At 37.7% G+C, this 18,581-nt stretch overlaps 2 protein-coding genes across 4 annotated transcripts in view; both read right to left on the bottom strand.

Annotated features, from left to right (window-relative positions):
• Positions 1-7: 7 nt before the first annotated feature.
• On the bottom strand, positions 8-8,012 carry C8H1orf146 (chromosome 8 C1orf146 homolog). Of its 3 annotated transcripts, none has more exons than XM_038144362.1 (6): positions 7,970-8,012; positions 7,510-7,621; positions 5,169-5,262; positions 3,906-4,074; positions 785-863; positions 8-315 (listed from the first exon to the last, which is right to left on the bottom strand). In XM_038144362.1, the coding sequence occupies exons 2-6, from the start codon at positions 7,576-7,578 to the stop codon at positions 196-198; spliced, it is 531 nt and encodes a 176-aa protein (XP_038000290.1). In that variant the 5' UTR covers positions 7,579-7,621; positions 7,970-8,012; the 3' UTR covers positions 8-195. The 3 variants fall into 3 exon arrangements, with proteins under 3 accessions (XP_038000290.1, XP_038000289.1, XP_038000288.1); XM_038144361.1 differs by lacking the exon at positions 7,970-8,012 and adding an exon at positions 7,809-7,870; XM_038144360.1 differs by lacking the exons at positions 5,169-5,262; positions 7,970-8,012 and having other exon boundaries at positions 7,510-7,799.
• A 1,740-nt stretch (positions 8,013-9,752) lies between these two features.
• The window catches only part of BTBD8 (BTB domain containing 8), a 38,072-nt gene continuing 29,243 nt past the window's right edge, over positions 9,753-18,581 (bottom strand). The window contains exon 18 of the mRNA XM_038144359.1: positions 9,753-17,580. Within this exon, the coding sequence (XP_038000287.1) occupies positions 17,111-17,580 (470 nt within the window). The 3' untranslated portion in view covers positions 9,753-17,110. The remainder of the gene's footprint in view (positions 17,581-18,581) is intronic.

Genomic DNA, 18,581 nt, shown 5'->3' with positions numbered 1-18,581 from the left:
CTTTTTTCCCTCCCTGGAAAGCACATTTGCTGTCAAGTATGCTATTTTTCATTGTATAGCTATTTAATACGAATTTTCATGCCAAATGCATATGTTGTATGTAGTCTTTTGAAATGTAACTATATTTTTAAGAACATTCTATATTTTGTTTAAAATGTAGCTACTCTATTTATGAATAAAACCCCAAATATTAAGTTAATTATGGTGTGATTGGTACTCCTGAAGCATCTTCCAAACTGGACTTCTTTCTATTATTTGGGCTTTTGTCATTTCTATTTTGCAACGAGTATCATCTGCTTGTGGCTTGGAAGTTACCTTAGAGAAAAGAAAAATAATATAAGTAGAACACGGTGACTTTTAGGTAATAGAATATTCAACATTTTATTTTTCCAATAGTAGAAATGCAAAAATATTTAGCAGTGAAATTTGAATTGTGTGTTCTCAAGCAGGTGTTCAGGAATGCTGTACACAGAGGTGATAGTATTTCAACAGGAGTTAACAGTAAGTGAAGACATCCTAACTTAACAGTGGTAAATAGGAGCCAAACAAGCTCTTGGATATCTAATTTCTTTTCTTAGATGCTTTTAAGAGCTATTAAGTTACCTTTAACAGTAGTTTAAAGACTCAGCTAATGCATCAGAGCACCAGTCCTACCTTAGTGTATTAATGGATTGTGGTCAGTATAACCTAAAAAAGTTCCATTAAGGAAAACCAAGTATTTTATAGTTGTTGGCTTTTCCTGAGTAATACACTAATATTTTTAAGTGTATGCAACTGGACTTACCTTAGCCATAGTTAGCATTAATTTAACAGTTTCAGCAGGATTATGAACTGGTATTACACGTAAATTGCTGCCCAGGAATCTGCACATCAAAATAAAGCAGGTTACTTTTAGAATACGTATTTAATTTGTTATGCCATAAAACTCAAACAGCATTCCCACATGAGGTAAACAGCTTTTTAGTGAGCAGTTTTACTTACAGGGAAGGCTGCTTTTATTCTGAAAGGCAAGTGCAGCATTCATGCTGTTTGTAAAGCCATCTGTCCCATTTCTGTACCACTTATTTAGGTGGGATTTGGAAGGGCTCATTTCTTTATCTAGGTCTCTTCAACAATCAATCAGCACTTCTTAAGCATGTGTACATTCAGAGAGATCTAAACCCTCTTCTGTGATATTGCTGAAGACTCTGCTCAGTGGCAGTAAAAAATATTTGGGTTGTTTTTATGGCTGTGGAAGAGCACAGCAATGTACCTAAAAACACTGCTAAAATTACTTCAGAATTTGAACTAAATCTTTGTAGTGTACTATAAATAAAACAACCTGTATTCCATGATTAAGATAATGGGATAATTCCACTACTTTCATGTAAAGACTTGTTAGCTCAATACTTGAACCTAAAATGATTTCTTTCTATAAATAGTGTTATTAATATGCATTCATTCTTGAGAAGGGGATCTGAAGATTTAAAATAGTAGCATGAGTTGTTATTCAGTGAGATTATGGAGGAGAGACATCAAAGGCAAGCACAGAGCCTCTCCCTAAGAATTGCACTTAAAGTGTGTCGTGACAATGACATCACCTTTGCTGCTGTTTTCTGTTGCAGAACTAAAACAGGAGAGGGACTTCACAACAAAGAATGAGGAATTTTAAATAACCAAAAAGAATTTAAATAATGCAGATGAAGTGCCCAGCTGCTCAGTTACACAGTCCCCTGTGACCTCCCCTTGTGCCCGCCACCTGTTCTTCCTGCAATCTGTCTGATGACTTGGAGTCATTCACATTAAGACCTCCTGCTGGTAAGGTATCTCATCTGAACTTGTCTGCCCTTGCTTCTAATTAGCAAAAATAAATGTTACAGGCACTGTCCTTCTCTAAGCATAGGCACTCAGGTCCCTGGTGAGTTTTGCTAAAATGTGATGTAGGAAGGGCTGGATTTACATTTTGAGATTAGGGAAATAAATTGATGCAATTTTGCTCATGTCAGAATGGGCTAAACAGAACACGAATGAACAAAGTGCAGCAAAGAAACAATTACATGTACTTACCTAGATCTATGAAAATCTATTTCTATAAATAGTTTTGCTTCCAATGACAGCAGGTCTAAATTTAGTGTTATATGGACAGAATACTGGTCATTTGAACGTGTCTGGCCTTTCCTCCAAGGTATTTAAACTTACCGTACAGGTGTACGAAGGTTTTTTGTGGAATGCTCATTTAAGCTGTGAGGATAAACACTGCTTTTCTCCCACCTCCCCCATGGTATACACAACTCTACATAAAGTGTTGATGCTGTTAATAAGAATCCTGTGGTTTTCTTGTTAATAATAAATAATCCTTCCCCAGCTGCAGCAAAAACATAGATAAGCAGAAAGAAGCAGTAATAGAAGACAACCTGACAATACTAAGGGGCTTTGTTTTTTAACAAATCCAACAGGTGGCTTGTAGTTTCAAAGAACATGCCACAAGTTTCAACCCCACCAGGAGAAGCTCAGTCAATGATTTACAAACAGTAGCAGAACTTCAAGCTGCCAGGTAATAAAAAAAGCACATGCATTTAAATATACAGATATATGTAACTGTCCTTTGTCAACATCAATTTGATATTGCTTGCAATGAAAAAAATAATTTAAATAAAATTACCAACTTGCCACTTGCCAAATGGAACACCGCTCCAAAACATCACCTTTTGGTCATCAGCATGTGCACACAACGCCATTGTTTATAACAACAATGTAGATTGAGAATTAGCATTGCCATCACCTGAATAACATGGTCTTGCTGAATGCTGGCTGAACTTTTAAAACCTCTCATGAAAATTTACAACATTTTCACAAACGGGTAATAGATTTCTTACATGTCATCTCATACACTCTTTATTCATCAGCATTTGGCAGTATGCCCAGGATTTAATGGAACTGGTGCTCGTTACTTAAGGAGGTAAAGATCAAAGACTTCATTAGAATCGTCACTTCTTTGAGGCTAAGAGTGACAATCAACTGCAGTTAGGGCTACTGTACCTACAAGAAAATAGCTCTGACTACAAGCATGGAGCATAATCTGATTACTGTTGTCAGCTGGTATGCACTAAAATATGCAAGTTTTCAGACTTCATTAGAAATCAGAGATAAAAGTTTTAAACAAACCAGTTTTAATACAGTTTTATACTTTGTGTAAAATAACATTGATTATTTATTATTCTAGCACAGTGTAACAGACACTGTGCCAAGTAAACATTTAAAAGCTGGTAAAAAATCTGCACTTTACAATACAGCCTTTTTTCATGATGTAAACTTGCCTGCTCTGTTTTGAAAATGACCATGAAAATATGGTTATAGAGCTAAGAAAATTGTTTATTTTTCCAATTAGAAAAAAAAATTAAAATGTAGTTATACTATGTAGCCCTAAAATGACTGAAAGGAATCTTATTTGCTATGTTTTGAGGAACATCCTATTTTGTTACCTGTGATATATCAGATTTATTCACTTGGTTTTCTTTTTATTTGCTATTAATAAACAAATGCTTCAAATAATTTTTTACAGTGCATTAGTAAAATAAAATTTGTGTATTCCTGAAATAATTCACAAAGGGTAAGTTTGGAAAGAACCATAGTGTGTCAACTCCAACCTCCCTGCTCAAGCAGGGTCATCCCAGAGCACACTGCAGAGGATTGCATCCAGATGGTTCTGGAATATCTCCAGTGAAAGAGACTCTACAACTGCTGTAGGCAATCTGTTGCAGTGCTCAGTCACCCTCACAGCAAAGTAGTTCTTCCTCGTGTTCAGGTGAAATTTCCTGTGCATCACTTTCTGTCCTATTTATTCCTAAAATAATATTTCCAAATCCAAGACTGCTATTTCTTTTCTTCTTAGCAATATAAAGTTCAGTTTGATGTTGAAATCATACCTTCTCTGAATCCTGAACATGACACTCCATTCTTCTGCTCCATGAAGAGCAGCTGACAAAACCAAAAAGCTGTTCCGATGGATGTTTATAAACTTCTGAATTCTTTTGGAAAACTCTTCTTCCCCTGTCCTGAGCAAGTCTTGAGTGTCTGACAGTATAAATGCAATGCCTATTGAGGAAACTGCTGTAAGTGTACAGGTCATGGCAGTAACGGGATGAAGTTCTCACCCCAAACTGGAAAGCCCAATTCTTAAAGCAACCATTAGTTTGAAACACAATGGAACAGAACATGAATGAATTTCCACATCTCTGACAGGGAGATTTGGCCAGTGATGACTAGTAGTTTTAAGATAAAACTACAAATATCTCAGGTTATTTTTCTACCATGACATCAAAAAACCACCAGCTATTCCATCTACTCAAAGTAGACACATCTGAATGCCTTTGAGAGCACATGCTTCAGGAACAAGCAACTGCTATAATGGAATGAATTTGGGGCAAATGCAAAGGCTGACTGAAAAGCTCAGGAAGTCCTGTTTCTAAATGAAAGAAACAGTTGTAAAATCTTAAAAGTTAGCCAAACTGTTTACCATGAAAAATGAACTTAAATCTCTGTCAATTTAAGTTGTTCTGAAAGGGAAAGTTAAGGCTGAAGTTTAGGAGGGTTAACACCTGAGCATACAAAGTCTATCTCAACGTGTGCTTGTCCTTAAGAGTTCAGGAAAACAGAAGTATCTCATGTGCATGTGTAGAACATCTTCTGTTCTAAAAAGGAAAACCAGCTGTTTCATGTTTACAGTTTCAGTGAGTTCCTAATCAAATCCACTCAAATAATCCTTTTCTCGCCTCCTCTGCCACTACTAGCTGTGCAAATTCATCTTGGAAGTAGAAAGCCAATGGCTCTTACATTTACAGCCATGTATACTAAAGATCTTGATGGCAGCTTACATGCTTGTGGCATTTAGCATGTTTGCTCAGTTATAACACAAATTTACTGAACAGTTCAGCTGATGATCACCAAATCTCATGTAGCTGTTCTATAACATGTCAAAAAAAATTACAATGAAAGTGTTTAATCCCCAATATTATCTGTTTCTTCCTCTGATTTACATACAATCATAGCCCAACTCCTTCCACTACTGCACAACATCCCAACAAGGTAGATTTTATTCAGCTTAGTGTAGCCCACAACTAAATGACTGCCCAGACTCTATACTTCCTTGGATTTTATGATTCAAAAGCATGAACTTTAAAGTAGTGTACCAGAAAGAGGAAAAATCACAGATCCACTTTCCACTGATTCTGAATATCGAACTCGGTGTTGTTGCCTCTGCAGAACTGTAGAAATTTCATGATCCTAAATAAATTTTAAAAGGTTATTTTCAAAAGTTTTCAGCCAACAGGTTAGAAATATTCTTAAAGCATCAGCTGGACCACTATAGATAGACCTTTGGCACTATTGTTCCAAAAGTATTTCTTATTCCACTTAAAATTTAAAAAGTACTAAAATGTTAAACATGATCAGCTTTGAGGTATTTGATTGGAGGTTACAAACACTGAATAACAATTATGTATGTGTATGTTCAGTTTGTCTTAGGAAACTCTTGCATAATGCATAAAGAAGGTCAAACATTTTACAGTCTGTTTTGGTAAGATGTGCTAAAAGAGGATTTGCAGAAGTGAGGATCATACAGTAGCATGTTTCTGTGACTCTGGTTAATTAGGCTGCATTATTTTCACAGATGTCAGCATCTCAGCTGGAAAATCGTTCAGAAATTTTGTATGGGACATGATTTTCTTTAAAGCTTTTTGACAGAAAGCAATCCACACAGGAAAAATGGAACACTGCACTATGCAGCATAATCATCTACAGAATGGAATGTGTTTGGATGTATTTTTCAGCCTGCAAAAAGCATTTCTGCAGTATGTTTCACAGAAGCTGCATGAACATACATATATTAAAGGTTAAATCACTGAGACTTTTTAGCTAATAACATGTTCTTTTACCTACCCTTTCAAAACACAGCCAGCCTGCTTACACAGGGAAGTGCCATGATTTAGTGGAAGAGTACAACAGAAAATCTGGATTGCAAGTGAACCTTGAAGGAGACATTAACCAGAAATGTCACGCTTTCAATTGCCTGGAAAGGGTACACTCAGTGGCAACTGCCTGTAAGGTTTAGCTACATTTTGCAAAAAAATCTCAGCTGCAAAGCCACTGCTGAAATATTTAATGGACAAATATAAATAACATCTATATGAAAATGATAGCTCATAACCAAAACTGTTACAGAAAAGCTGTAGGTACACAGTTTGTGGTAATTGGGAGTGGGGATGAGGCTCAGCCACAGGTGCAGCTGTGAGAAGCAGGCGAGCAGCACTGACAGCAGCGAGCCATGGAGTGCCCAGGGGCACTGACCAGCCACCAAAGGGAACAGAGGGCACACAGGTGCAATGCATGAACATGAGGGATTGGGACAAAGAAACAAGAAGAGCAGATGTTTGCAGCCTTCTGAAGTGATATGATGTTACTCTGTACAGGCAGAGACCTGAAGCCTTCTGATGTAGTATGGTGTTACTCTGTATGGCTGAATGCTTAAAGCTTTCTGAAATGGTATGGTGATACTCTGTGGATTGTGGCCGTCTCGACTACGAGATATGCTGTGACAGAAAGCCATCTTGGCTTTGTGTTCAGTTCCCTCCATTGCTTTGCTTATGAGGAGGCCTTACTAAGAGCAGTAGTTTTGAGTAGAGCTGGGGGAAGGAGTGAGTTATGCTGGTATAGCTGATGAAATCACTGCCATCCATTACCTCCCACCATATTATGGCACAAACACGCACAGTTTACAGGCTGTAAACTCCAAAATGAGCAGGCAAGTAAGTATAGGCTTTAAAGTGAGGTGATTTAGGAATTATTTCAATATGGTTCACCCATCTACACAGTGGAGATGGGGTGATAACCTAGTCAGCCATGCTAGCATAAGACATCCTTGCTTGTGATTCAAAGCTCTCTTACCTCTAAATTCTTGCCAGCTGGCATGAAATTGGCCTCAGCTGCAGAAGCTAATTACCAGCTCCTTGACATACCCTTTCACTTTACTTGAGAACAGAGTCAAGGCTTCTGATGTTAACAGATAAAAAATAGGTATTAATATCTGTAAGACTCAGTATTTTAAACTGAGTTATGTACTTACAGGGTAATTGTCTACCCCCATGTTGATACAGCACAGGAAAAATTAAAGCATTTAGAGAGAAATTCAGAAAAAATTCAGCAACATTTCTGATGGAATTATTTATAGAGCAAACTGAAAGAGGCATCAGTGCAGTGCAAAAGCGATGAGTCAGGAGAATATCCTAAAGCAGTGTAGCTCAGAATAGCAGGTGGCAAGAATACTAAACAGATACGGAAGTATCTAGGAGAAAATACAGTTGCAGACAAAATTAACCAGTATTCCAGTAGAAGCAGCTTCAGACTAATATCTGGTTTATCCTGAAAAAACTGTATTCATTACATTCAATAAAATATTTCCATATACATAACACGGGAAATTCTTTCAGCCTTTCCTGGTGAGTCAGCTGCTGGTCTTGACAAGGGCCATCCTACCTGCAGAGCTGCGCTCATAATGACCGTCGTTGTCCACCTCGTCTGCTCCTGCCCGCAACTTTCTGTCATTTTTTTCCCAGTGGTTTAATAGCTCTGCAGTGAGGTGGCTCTTCTGAAAAGTTTGGGAAAAGAGACACGACAAATATGGGACACATGAAAGAGCACAAGGACACATGAAACAGCTCGTTAAGAACGAGCGGAGCGCCGGCAGGAGCGAGAGGAGGCCGGGAGCTTCCCCTCAGCCTCGGGGCCAGCTGCTCCCCACGGCAGCCTCAGCCAGGCCCTTCCCCGCCCCGAACCTGTCCCGGGGCGGCGGCAGAGCGGGAGCCGGGCGGCGGCAGAGCGGAGCCGGGCGGCGGGGAGGGAGTCGGGCGGCGGCAGGGCGGGAGCCGGGCGGCAGGGCGGGAGCCGGCGGCGGGGCGGGAGCGCGGCCCGGCCTCGGCCTCAGGCCCAGCCTCACCCTCAGCAGGAGCCCCGCGGCGCCGGACCCCGCGGCCCGAGCGAGTGCTCGTCATGGGCGGCGAGTTCTGCTGCTCTTTGTGGGTAAGAACAGGCCGAGCTATTTTCTGTAGAAGTTATATAAACATAGAAGTTTCACAGGACAAAAATGCGAAAGCAAGAGACTGTTGTATTGCGCTAAATCAGGCACGATTGCTTACAAGAGACAGCACCACTTTCAGTGAAAAAGAAGTACTGAATGTGTTGGAGCTTCTTTTTTAATCATGTCAGAGGAAATAGCACTTCCACATGGTCAAGAAGAGCTGGGATGCTGGACCATTAAAAGCTCTTTAGCCAGGCATGGGTCTAGCTTCTCATACTGTCTTCTGAAACTGGTATTTTTACCAGAAATCAGATATTTTAGTAAAAGCTTTTTCTTTTTAATCACTTTTTAGGGCATTTTAAAATAGAAGAAACTAACCTCATTTATGTATTTTTAAAAACGTAATTACAAAGAAATACAAATACTGAATTTAGGCTCCTGATAGGTACCTTTTTTCCCTGATAGCCACTTACTGTGCATGAAGTTGGACACCCCCATACTCAGAATATCACTTGAGAAGCATCGAAGTACGATGATGGGTAAGTGTGAGACAATGAAAAAAACCCAAATCTAACAGAAAATGCTTCCTATCAGTATTTTGCCTCCAGTTGTTATACATTTCCTCATGTAAATTATGTGTGTTAATTACAGTTGGCAAGTATTTATACCAGAAACTGTTTCCGCTTGTCACTTACATTTGACAGTAGCTGGTTTTTGAAATAAAAATAGGGCTCGTTCTGAGACAAAGGGTTCTGAGCAGAATGGACCCTGGACCCTGCACTGTCTCCTGTGTGAGGGCTGCCCTGGCATCATGCAGTGGGACATGTTGAACCCTGGGACTCTGCCCAAGGGACAATTCTGGTAGAAGTTTGTTCTGCAAGACCATTTGAGTATTTCATGACTTGGCTTTCTCTTTTTTTGAGCCTGAATGTCAGAACACTAATTAAGTAGAGCTCAGATTCAAAGAAAATAGATTTTTCTGAATTGTGTGCTCTTCAGAGCATTCTTCTCCACAGTAGTTTCCTTTCCCAAAAGGGACTTCTGAGGAAAGCTATCTGAGCTGAAGTTATTTTCCTACTTACTGTTATCTCTGCTGTGACCGTTTCTGACATTTGGCTAGTCTTAGCTTTAAATCTCAGAAGCATTTCTTTCCCACATACCTACATGGTGCATTTCACATAAAGGTGAAGTTGCAGGAGAGAGAAAGAACAGGGCTGAGTCTGGCAGCATATCAAATATTTCCTGGAAGCAGAGTACAGAACCCCACTTAGGCAAGAATAGAAAGATCTTGTGATTAGAACTCCCCTATGATGAAGATAATGGCATAAACATTTGAATGAATAACTAATTTATGACAAGGCAAAATCTATAATCAGTGTTTCTCTATGTTCTCCTGGCCCATATCCTATATGTTCTACATCAGCTCCATTGTTTGATTTTGTGGGACTGTTGCATAGGTATCTTCCTCTCCGTGTATTTTTATATGAAAACTGATTGTTGATCTTCACACACATATCAACTGTCCTGTTCTCTGATGACACAATCAAAGAAAAATCAATATTTTCCTTTTAAAGGAGAAAAAGGAGTGAAGGTTCACTAAACAGATGGAAAAGGAAAGTAACTTTTTTTTTGCCATTTACAGAGCACAAATAAAAATTCATGTCAGCATTCCACAAGTTGAATGAAGTACAGTGACTCAGCATTTAACTTACACATAGGATTTATTAGTTTCTGTCATACAGAAATCAACTAAGAACCTTGAGTATGTAGCATGGGGAAGAAGGCTTGTGGGACTATGCAACCATACAGATATTCTTGAAACAGAACGCTATGTTGACAAGAATTCATTTTAAAGTAGGATTACTTAGGCCCCAGTTTGTTATCGAGGTGTGGAAAGCAAGCAGGTGGGAAACATGCAAGCATTTGGTTTGAGAGCTTAACACCCTCCCCTTCCCTCCACAGGATTGAATGGTCAAAATATTTTAGGATCATAAAGCCATGGACTACAGGTAGTGACTCAAACCTTTCTTCATATGCATCCCATTATACATATATTGGATTAATCTTGGTTACTAGATAATCCAGATACATGTTGATCTTGGTTACATGATAATCCAGAAAATAGAGATTGAAGGGTTTCTTTTTCTCTACAGATACAGGAGGAGATTTTGTTACAGGCAGGAAGTTTGACTTCGAGGTGGGTTTCTTGTTTGTGGATATTACCTCACTTTATGAAAGTCACAAAAAGCTTTTACACTACCTACACTGAATCTGGCATGTACAGAGTTTGTCCTATCTGTATTGATCTTAAGCACACTGATGTAACTCTACTGGCAGGATGTCATGCCACACTCAAAAAAGGGTTATTAAAAAAAAAAAAAGAATGAAAATTATTTCACTAAGCACAATGGTAAGAAAATGGCAAGAATTCCTACATTAAGGATTGCACAGGTGAGGATATTGTAGTTTAAAGTAAGTTGGTGAGATCAGTCTCAAAAATGTTTTATATGTTTAAGGTACATGGGCCAATATTTTTACTGCAGTAACTAGTCTTTCTGTCCAGACACACAAATAATGTGATCTTCATAAACATGCATCTGATAGCACTCACACTAATTCAGTGGGAGCTGAGAAAGAGTCATCACTGTCATGGAGTGCCTAAATACAAAGTATGATGGACTGACTACCTGGGTAATTGGGCTGAGTCCCAGATTTGTGCATGTGAACCTCTGTTCATCTTCACCAGAATACACACTCCAGTCCAGGTAGCAGTCATGATCTCCAAGTACACAAACCCTATTTTGACCATCAGTGTCCTTGTTAAATGTATCTAGTTACTGAGTTATAGTCAGCCCCTCCAGATACTGAGGTTTGAGTTATTGAAGACATGTATTCATATTTTACAGTGCAAAAGAGAAAGAACTTATGTTGCATGTAATGCAAAAAGTTAGGTTCTTAGGACTCTGATTTCTCTGACTGGACAGTCTTCTGAGCAATCATTTAAGGAGAACAGGGAAGGAATTTAATGGAATTCCATTATTAATGATTTCATACTTTAACTGCATCTAGATGGTTCATCAGGATTAGAACCTCATTAAGTTGAGTACTGCATAAAAACACAAGTATGCACAGTGCCTGCCCCCAGTGTCAGCTCCATTACCCTCTCTGAAAAGAGAATGTTAAGCTGAAAGCCAATCTGCAGATGTGGCTGTGGATTCACTTCTGTCTTTGCAGAACTGTGGCTTAATGGAGCGTGCAGTGTGGATTGCAAAGAGAAGTACGAAAGGAAGGTCAAATGCAAGAAATAAACAGGTGTGTGTGCACACCTGCTCTGTATAGTTTCTTCTGTTTTTAGTTATCAAATGTAAAAAAACAAATTTGTAAAAAAATTACCAAACTCAGTAATTTTCCCCAGCTGATATCCAGTTTTTAGATGAATCACACTTTTCTCTGTTACAGGTTTAGCTTCTTTAAACACACAGTAGCTGTCAATAGGAAGAAGCTAAGTTCTAAATTAGTTAAAGAAGGCATTTGAGCTGTCATTTTTCCAAAGTTGAACATTAAAGTTTATTTAAAAAAAAATCGCATATAGCTTTTGTTCAAGAGAGAAAGATGAAAATCGGCATGGATTTTCTGCAAGAGATGAAAGCTTCTCATTATATTTGATTTCAAATCTAAAAGCCCATTTCTAGCGAATCATCTATTGTAATAAAGCTGCAATACTTCTCATTCTATCTTTTGTCCTCAGTTCCTATGTAATCCTGGCAAGAATGTCATCCATCAATGTGAAAATGTTAAATCACTCCAGACATGAAATATTAACAGAATGCATACAATTATGACTCCTAAATTGAAGTCTTTCTAGCTGTAATTTGTCATTCCTACAATTGTACAATGTTATTAGTAGAATAAAACTAGAAAACTACGAAAGATATATATTGGAAAAATAGCATTTCTAGTACATGCATTATTATAGACAAGTCCTGAACCTCATTCAGCTGAGGTCAACAAGAGGGTTTTTTGACATTAGTGAAAGCAAAATAACGAATTCCTAAATATCTTGGTTCTTAGCAACAGATGAGCAACATAAGAACAGTTCTTAATTCCTTCATGCAAAGGTTTAGGTTTTCTGGAGCAAAGTAGAATTAACATGCTACTTACTATTTTCCAGATGGCAATAATATATATTGAAATATATTTTAAATAGTCTCCTTCAGTATGTACCTAGAACAGGTATGTGATTTTAAAAAAAAAATCATATTCCCTGAAACAAACTGCTAGACAATGCCAGGGGAACACATCCTAGGGACAGTCTTTGGGAGAAACATAGGAAGTTCTCTAGTCATAGTTCTTCCAAACTAATAATAAAATTTGCCATCTCAAAAATTGAGTATAATTTTGAAATAATTAAAAACCTTAAAAAGTATGGAGGAAGATTATTAAACATGTACAGTTCAGTCACATATCATCCAGAACTCAAAAATATTGCATGCTAGCCATATTTCTTGTACTCAAATATTAATATTTTCCAATGACACACAAAACAGTTTTATTATAATGAGAACAGTTTAATCTCAAATATCTGTTTCCCATGAACATTGTATTTCTGCCTGCTGACTTTATTATCATTTTATATGCTATGGACGTTGATGAGGCCCTAAGAACCCCATCTAACTTTGAAGTTACCCCTGCTTTTAGTAGGAGGTTGGACTACAGACCTTTAGAGGTCAGTTCAAGCCTACATTTTCCTGTATTGCTATGATTTTTCTGTAATTCTGTGATTCTGGAGGAAGCTTTTCTAAGGGAAAAACTTAAGAATTTATGAAGTGTCCTTTCCAATACTCCTACACCACAAAAGCAGATGTCTGGGTTTTTAATGCACTTATCTGATCACTTACAGCAGTCCAGACTGCCTGCTGATCTCATTTCATGCTTACTTATCTCTTCTGATCTTCACTGTGTGTCTCAGCCTCTGCATTTCTTCTGCTACACTACATAAACATGGTATAATTTCATGCATTGAAAAAGCAACCCAAAATATATTATTAACTGATCTGCTTTTCTAACTGTTGTTTCTCTCTCAGTGGTTAGGCTCAGTTTCCTTCCTGCAGTTCTGTCAGGCTCTACCACACTGCTGTCTGTTGCCTTTGACTGTGGGCCAATCTCTCATTTTGACCATAGCCCCTAGGAACACTTTCCTAATCAAGCTCAAAACTGGTATTTTATAATTATCTGCCATGTGGGCTGTGTTCAGTGAAGCCAGTGGTGGAGTTTTCCTTAAATCCTCTCATCCTCATTTGACTCCTGCCTCCATATTTTAATTTCCTTTGCTTCCCTAATTTATTTTTTTTTAAATAGATTATTTGGGAGAACTTCCCCCTCCTGCCTTTCCTGTAGTTCCAAGTGTCCGGCCTTCCCTTTTCTGTCTGCAGTATGTCTATTGGTGACTTACTCCACAAATACAATTTCAGCTATTATCTGTATGTAAGATATACATACAGATATGAGAGCTGCTTCTTCAGTCCAGATTAGACTCTAACTTTTCAAGTGAAAAAAAAGTAATTATGCCTACAGATACCACTTTTGGAGGTCTAGTCTTTGTTTAAACCTAATACATTCATACATGTAAAGCATCTTTACTTATTTTTCACTTTCATAACATGTCATTCAAGGTAGGCCAAATCAGGGTCATTATCTGAGACTGATTGCCAAATCTTCTCCTTTAAATTTCACTGATGTTTACTAAGTGTGGTGTTACTCTCTGTGGGGTACAGACATCTTTGCTCGTTCACAGAACAATCTCAGGTAAGCTGTCACTTGCACCTGTTAACTGCAGCCTGGTCTTCTCAGGCTTTGACAAAGCAATTTCACTGCTCTTATTCCAAATAGTACTGCAGGGGTGGTATTCTGACTGTGCCATCTTGTTAGTTTCCTCACTGACACCCCTTCGCTGTTTCCTCAGATGCATCTATCTGCCTTGTCTTTGCTTTAGAGGTCTTCCAGGACCACACAATCACTGTTCACTTGGAGCCCATGGCACCACCTTTGTTTCTCGGTGGAGTTTTCAAACAAACCTTTACCCATTCTCTCCTGTTTCGGAGAAGAGGTGAATACAGTGATAAAATCACTGCCAGGAGGTATGAGAAGGACTGCAGAGAACTCAGGTTATTGATACTACTAAACAAATAGCTACCTACACCTGGCTTAAAGCGTGAACATTCCCCTGAATGAGGTCAGGGTCAAACAGTTTAGGCAGCACATAAGGCTGGTCAGAATTATACATTCTTCCAGCTCCCTCGTTATCCAGCCTTCAAATCTCACCCTAAAGTTTGCCCTTCTTGTAATGCATACAGGAGAAAAAAATGACTATTTAAACTGATGATGTGCTGAAACCATTGCTAATCAGCTAGACAAATATTGACACTCTCATTTTACTTTTCCATTCATGTGCATTTTTTTTTGTCTTTTGTCTTATCTTGGATTCCAACCACTCTGTGGGCAGTCTTTGTTGTTGCTCTTTGTTTGTACAATGTCTAGCCAGTGGGATGCTGGTCTGATTAAGCCTCACAGGCGCTCTAGTAACGCGAATTAAAAACAATACCACTTTCTATTGCTGCTACTTCTACAGACACTATTTGGCTGTGGGAAGCTGAATTCTATGGCTGCCTCTGTACCCACTGAACAATACCATATCCTAATCAGCGCTCTGCTGCAGAACTGTTAAAGGAATTGCAACAGCAGCATTGAGGACTTGGAGAAGCTAATTTAATTTTGATACAACTGAAAAAGTAAATGCAAAGACAAAAAACACAAAAAAAAACCTCTATATGTGATTGTATTTCATACAATAAATCTGAAATTTTGTGTCAATTTTCAGTGTCACTTTATCAATTCAGTAAGAAGTTAAAAATATGGGCAAAGCGAAAAATAGACAAAAGGATCCATTCTTTCACTTTAGTGCTTTACACAGACATTAAAAAGCACTATTCCTTAGCCTTCTGTAAGGGCTTCTCTTGAGCTTCATCTTTTGCTATGGCCAGTACTATAGTTGTCTGTTTTATCCAAAAGATTATCACCTACTGAAGTACCTTGTAAACCCTGAAGGTGAAAAATAGGTTTTCTTGATGTTTTGCACTTCTAAAGGTGGTTCTGACTCCCTCAATATGAAGACTGGGTTAAATACAGAGTATTACATATATAATATTTTGAATTACAATATCTCAGACTATTTATCCTGCTGTTAAAAGAGCAGATGTAAGATTTTTATGATGAGACTGAACATCTTCCTTCCACGAGTTTAAAGTCTTCCACTGACATAAAGAGAAAGGAAGGTTTTCCTTTTTTCCCTTGATTATTAAAGAACAAGATAAATTTCTTCCTCCATTTATTTTGAGAATAAAACATTACTTATGTATCAGAAATTCAACAAAGTGCCTTGCTAGATAAATTATTTTGCCTCAAAGATTTTTATTCTGTCAAATCCAAAGTCATAACTTCTTTAATCATACACCAGGGCAAGTTGATATTTCCACAGAACTGAGTTTCTGACTATGAACAAAAAGAAATGAAGTTTGTCAAGTTAAGGTGCACTGCTGGAATTGTGCAAAAGCTTGCAGAATGGACCGTGTTATCAGTGGTTACAATCAGCTTAAGTTGTGTACTTCTATAGTTTCAACCAGAACAGAATGTTACTTAGCCTTTTACTCCTATGGCACCCACTCCTGAAGGCACTTCTGTTAATGACTAAGAGGAGGTAGAATACTTCCTTTTGAGATTTTAAGCTGTGTGAAAGACAAGCACTACTGTTTCCATAATGCAGATAACTTAAGGGGGTCCAACCTTTGCAGGGAAAAAACCCTGTATGTTTCAGGAGTTCTGGCTAGGTAAGAATTACAAGAAGTTTCTCACTCCTTCCTCCCCTGTCAATCAGAAAAGACACTAATCAGTCCTATCCACACCCAAAGAGCCAAAAGCAGCAAAATGATCTGTATATCCTATTTCACTCTGATTCAAAAGAAAGGTTATGGTGACATTTAGTCTCAATTTATAAAAGCTACACTAGCGATAATAACAAAGATGCAATAATCCTATTACCACTCCCAAAAATGTGGCATTTATGCAAACACATAAAACCAAATTCCTGAGAATCTTGCGATACTTCAGCATGAGAACGTGCAAGTGTCATTAATTAATGCCTGAAGGTAATTCTAGTTAACATCAGACTTCAGATGTAACACTGACCACAACTTCAGATTCAGATGTACTTTTGGAGACATCAGACATGCTATTTCTTAGAGCAGGAGCAACATTCTATCAACTCCTTTGAATTCATGCACTATGCCATTTAAAATATTTACTTAAATATGTGCATTTTCATGAAAGAAACAGTGGTCTTTGTACAGTACAGACCCTCTGAAGTCTTATATTTGAAGAAAAGGCAATTAAAAATTTATTGGAAACTTCTAAACAAAACAAACCAAGATACAAAAATCAAATCTGGAATAAACAGATGAAACAAGCTGCTCATATTAACAAGGCCCAAGGCAGATTCAGATTGAAACATTTTCCTTGAATATAAGTATGTTTGTTTTTCTGTCATTTAAAGTAGTGTTGGCACACATCACCTTTTGACACAACCATTCTGAATCTTTATTGTTGTAAAATGAAGTCACCATATGGGGGGGAGGAGAGGAATAGGTCTACTATAGTGCATTCATCTTTAAATTTTTGATCAATGAGAACATTAAATGTCAAAAAAGAAGATAAAAGGGAGGGCAGAAACCCAGAACTTTTCTTTCATGTTATCTAGTTTTTCTAACAATTCTAGAAAATACATGCTCAAGTTCATTTTTAGAAAAGACATACATTTAAGTCTTGAAAAATTATTGTACTTGTGATTAAATCTAGATGATAAGTTAACATATTTACCTCATTTTATCAGAAAGATTGCCTCAGTATCAAGAATTGCTCGTTCTTGACTGATGCAGTATTTCATTATGGTATGGAAACAAAAATAGATTTGGGGAATGGGTTGGAGTTCAGTTGCAAACAGCTGAAACCTTAATGATGGGTTTCCAGTTCAAGAATTGTCCATTCCCCTTGAGGGGACGAACAGTCTTCGGATGAAAAGCTTGCCACTGTAATGCTTGCTGAGGAGTCGTCAAGTGGAGACATGAGTTCAGTCCACCTACTGAATGTGTCAACTTGTGAGGTACCCTGAGGATTCGAACCATCTCGTGCCAGAAACAGTGTCTGATTGATAAGACATTGTGCTAAGTTAAGGTCTTCAGGAACAGAGTTTTTGAAATCTATATGTGAGTCCTGCTCAGATAGCAATTGCCTGAGTAGAGTCCAGTCCTGTTCTGCAAACTGTTGATCTTCAAAATCCATCTCTAGAACTGCTGTTTCTGAATCCATCCTCTGCTCAATAGCTTCTCCAACATCCATCTCATATATTGGAGAAAGGGTTTTTGAAGGCCGATGTTCATACATGCAGGTTTGTGCCATTGTGTCATAATCATCTATGTCTCCTGAAATAATTCACAATACTGTACAATGTAAAAATTATAGATGATCCTCCCCTCAGGGCTGTGTAGAGCAAAATTTAATTCATTCAGGAAGGACAATCCAATCAGGGTAAAAAAGGGGGGATGGAGGGTTATACAAAATTGACAAAATCTGAGGCATTTATTTCCTATATAAAAACAAAGTACGATTTATAAATTAAGTTAAAGCAGCAATCACCACTGGTAATTAACAATAACCTCCATAATTAAGTTTCTGATACAGAAAATGACAATGTAAATATACACTTAATGCACATGAAATTTCTCATTTACTACATAAATTAAATTTAGACCAGGAGGTGCATAGAGGGAATTAATAGAGAATGATTACTGAATGGTGACTTAAGCTATGTCAGCTTAGAAGAGAATTAAAACCAAAATTGTTTATCCACAGGCTTATTTCTACACTGCACATGCAAGGGCAGCTGCAGGCAAGGGCAAGCAAACTTAAAAAAAATAGTACAACTTTTAATGTCTTCTTGTTCTGTGATCTGGCTGAACATAGATCATCATCAGTGCTTCATTACTCTCGAATACACAATAGTTGTAATCAACACTATTGTATATTTTTGATGGGATAAACAGACTGAATTATTGATATAAAGAAGACAAAACACAAAACTAGACAAATATTCATCTAGCTACATGAAACAAGTTAGAACTTTTTTTGTATATAAGCGTCAGTTCTAAGTATAATCTCTCTTTAGGAAATAAGCTTTTACTGGTAAAATTTAGAATTTTAGACATCTCATAAGCTCCAAAGCAGGGTTCAAACCTACTCCCACTGGTGTATATGGCAAATATTCAGTTATATTCAGTGGGAGAATGATCCAATTTTGTATATAATATATAAATAAATAAATTACAACAATAATGCATATAGCTGTTCAGGTAAACAGTTCAGTGCTCTTTAGTTAAGGTTATTACTTTAGTTATTGCACATCCCATTCAGACATACTATATGT

The sequence above is a fragment of the Motacilla alba genome, chromosome 8, assembly GCF_015832195.1.
Source record: "Motacilla alba alba isolate MOTALB_02 chromosome 8, Motacilla_alba_V1.0_pri, whole genome shotgun sequence".
NCBI lineage: Eukaryota > Metazoa > Chordata > Aves > Passeriformes > Motacillidae > Motacilla > Motacilla alba.
This window is presented reverse-complemented; position numbering and strand designations above follow the sequence as displayed.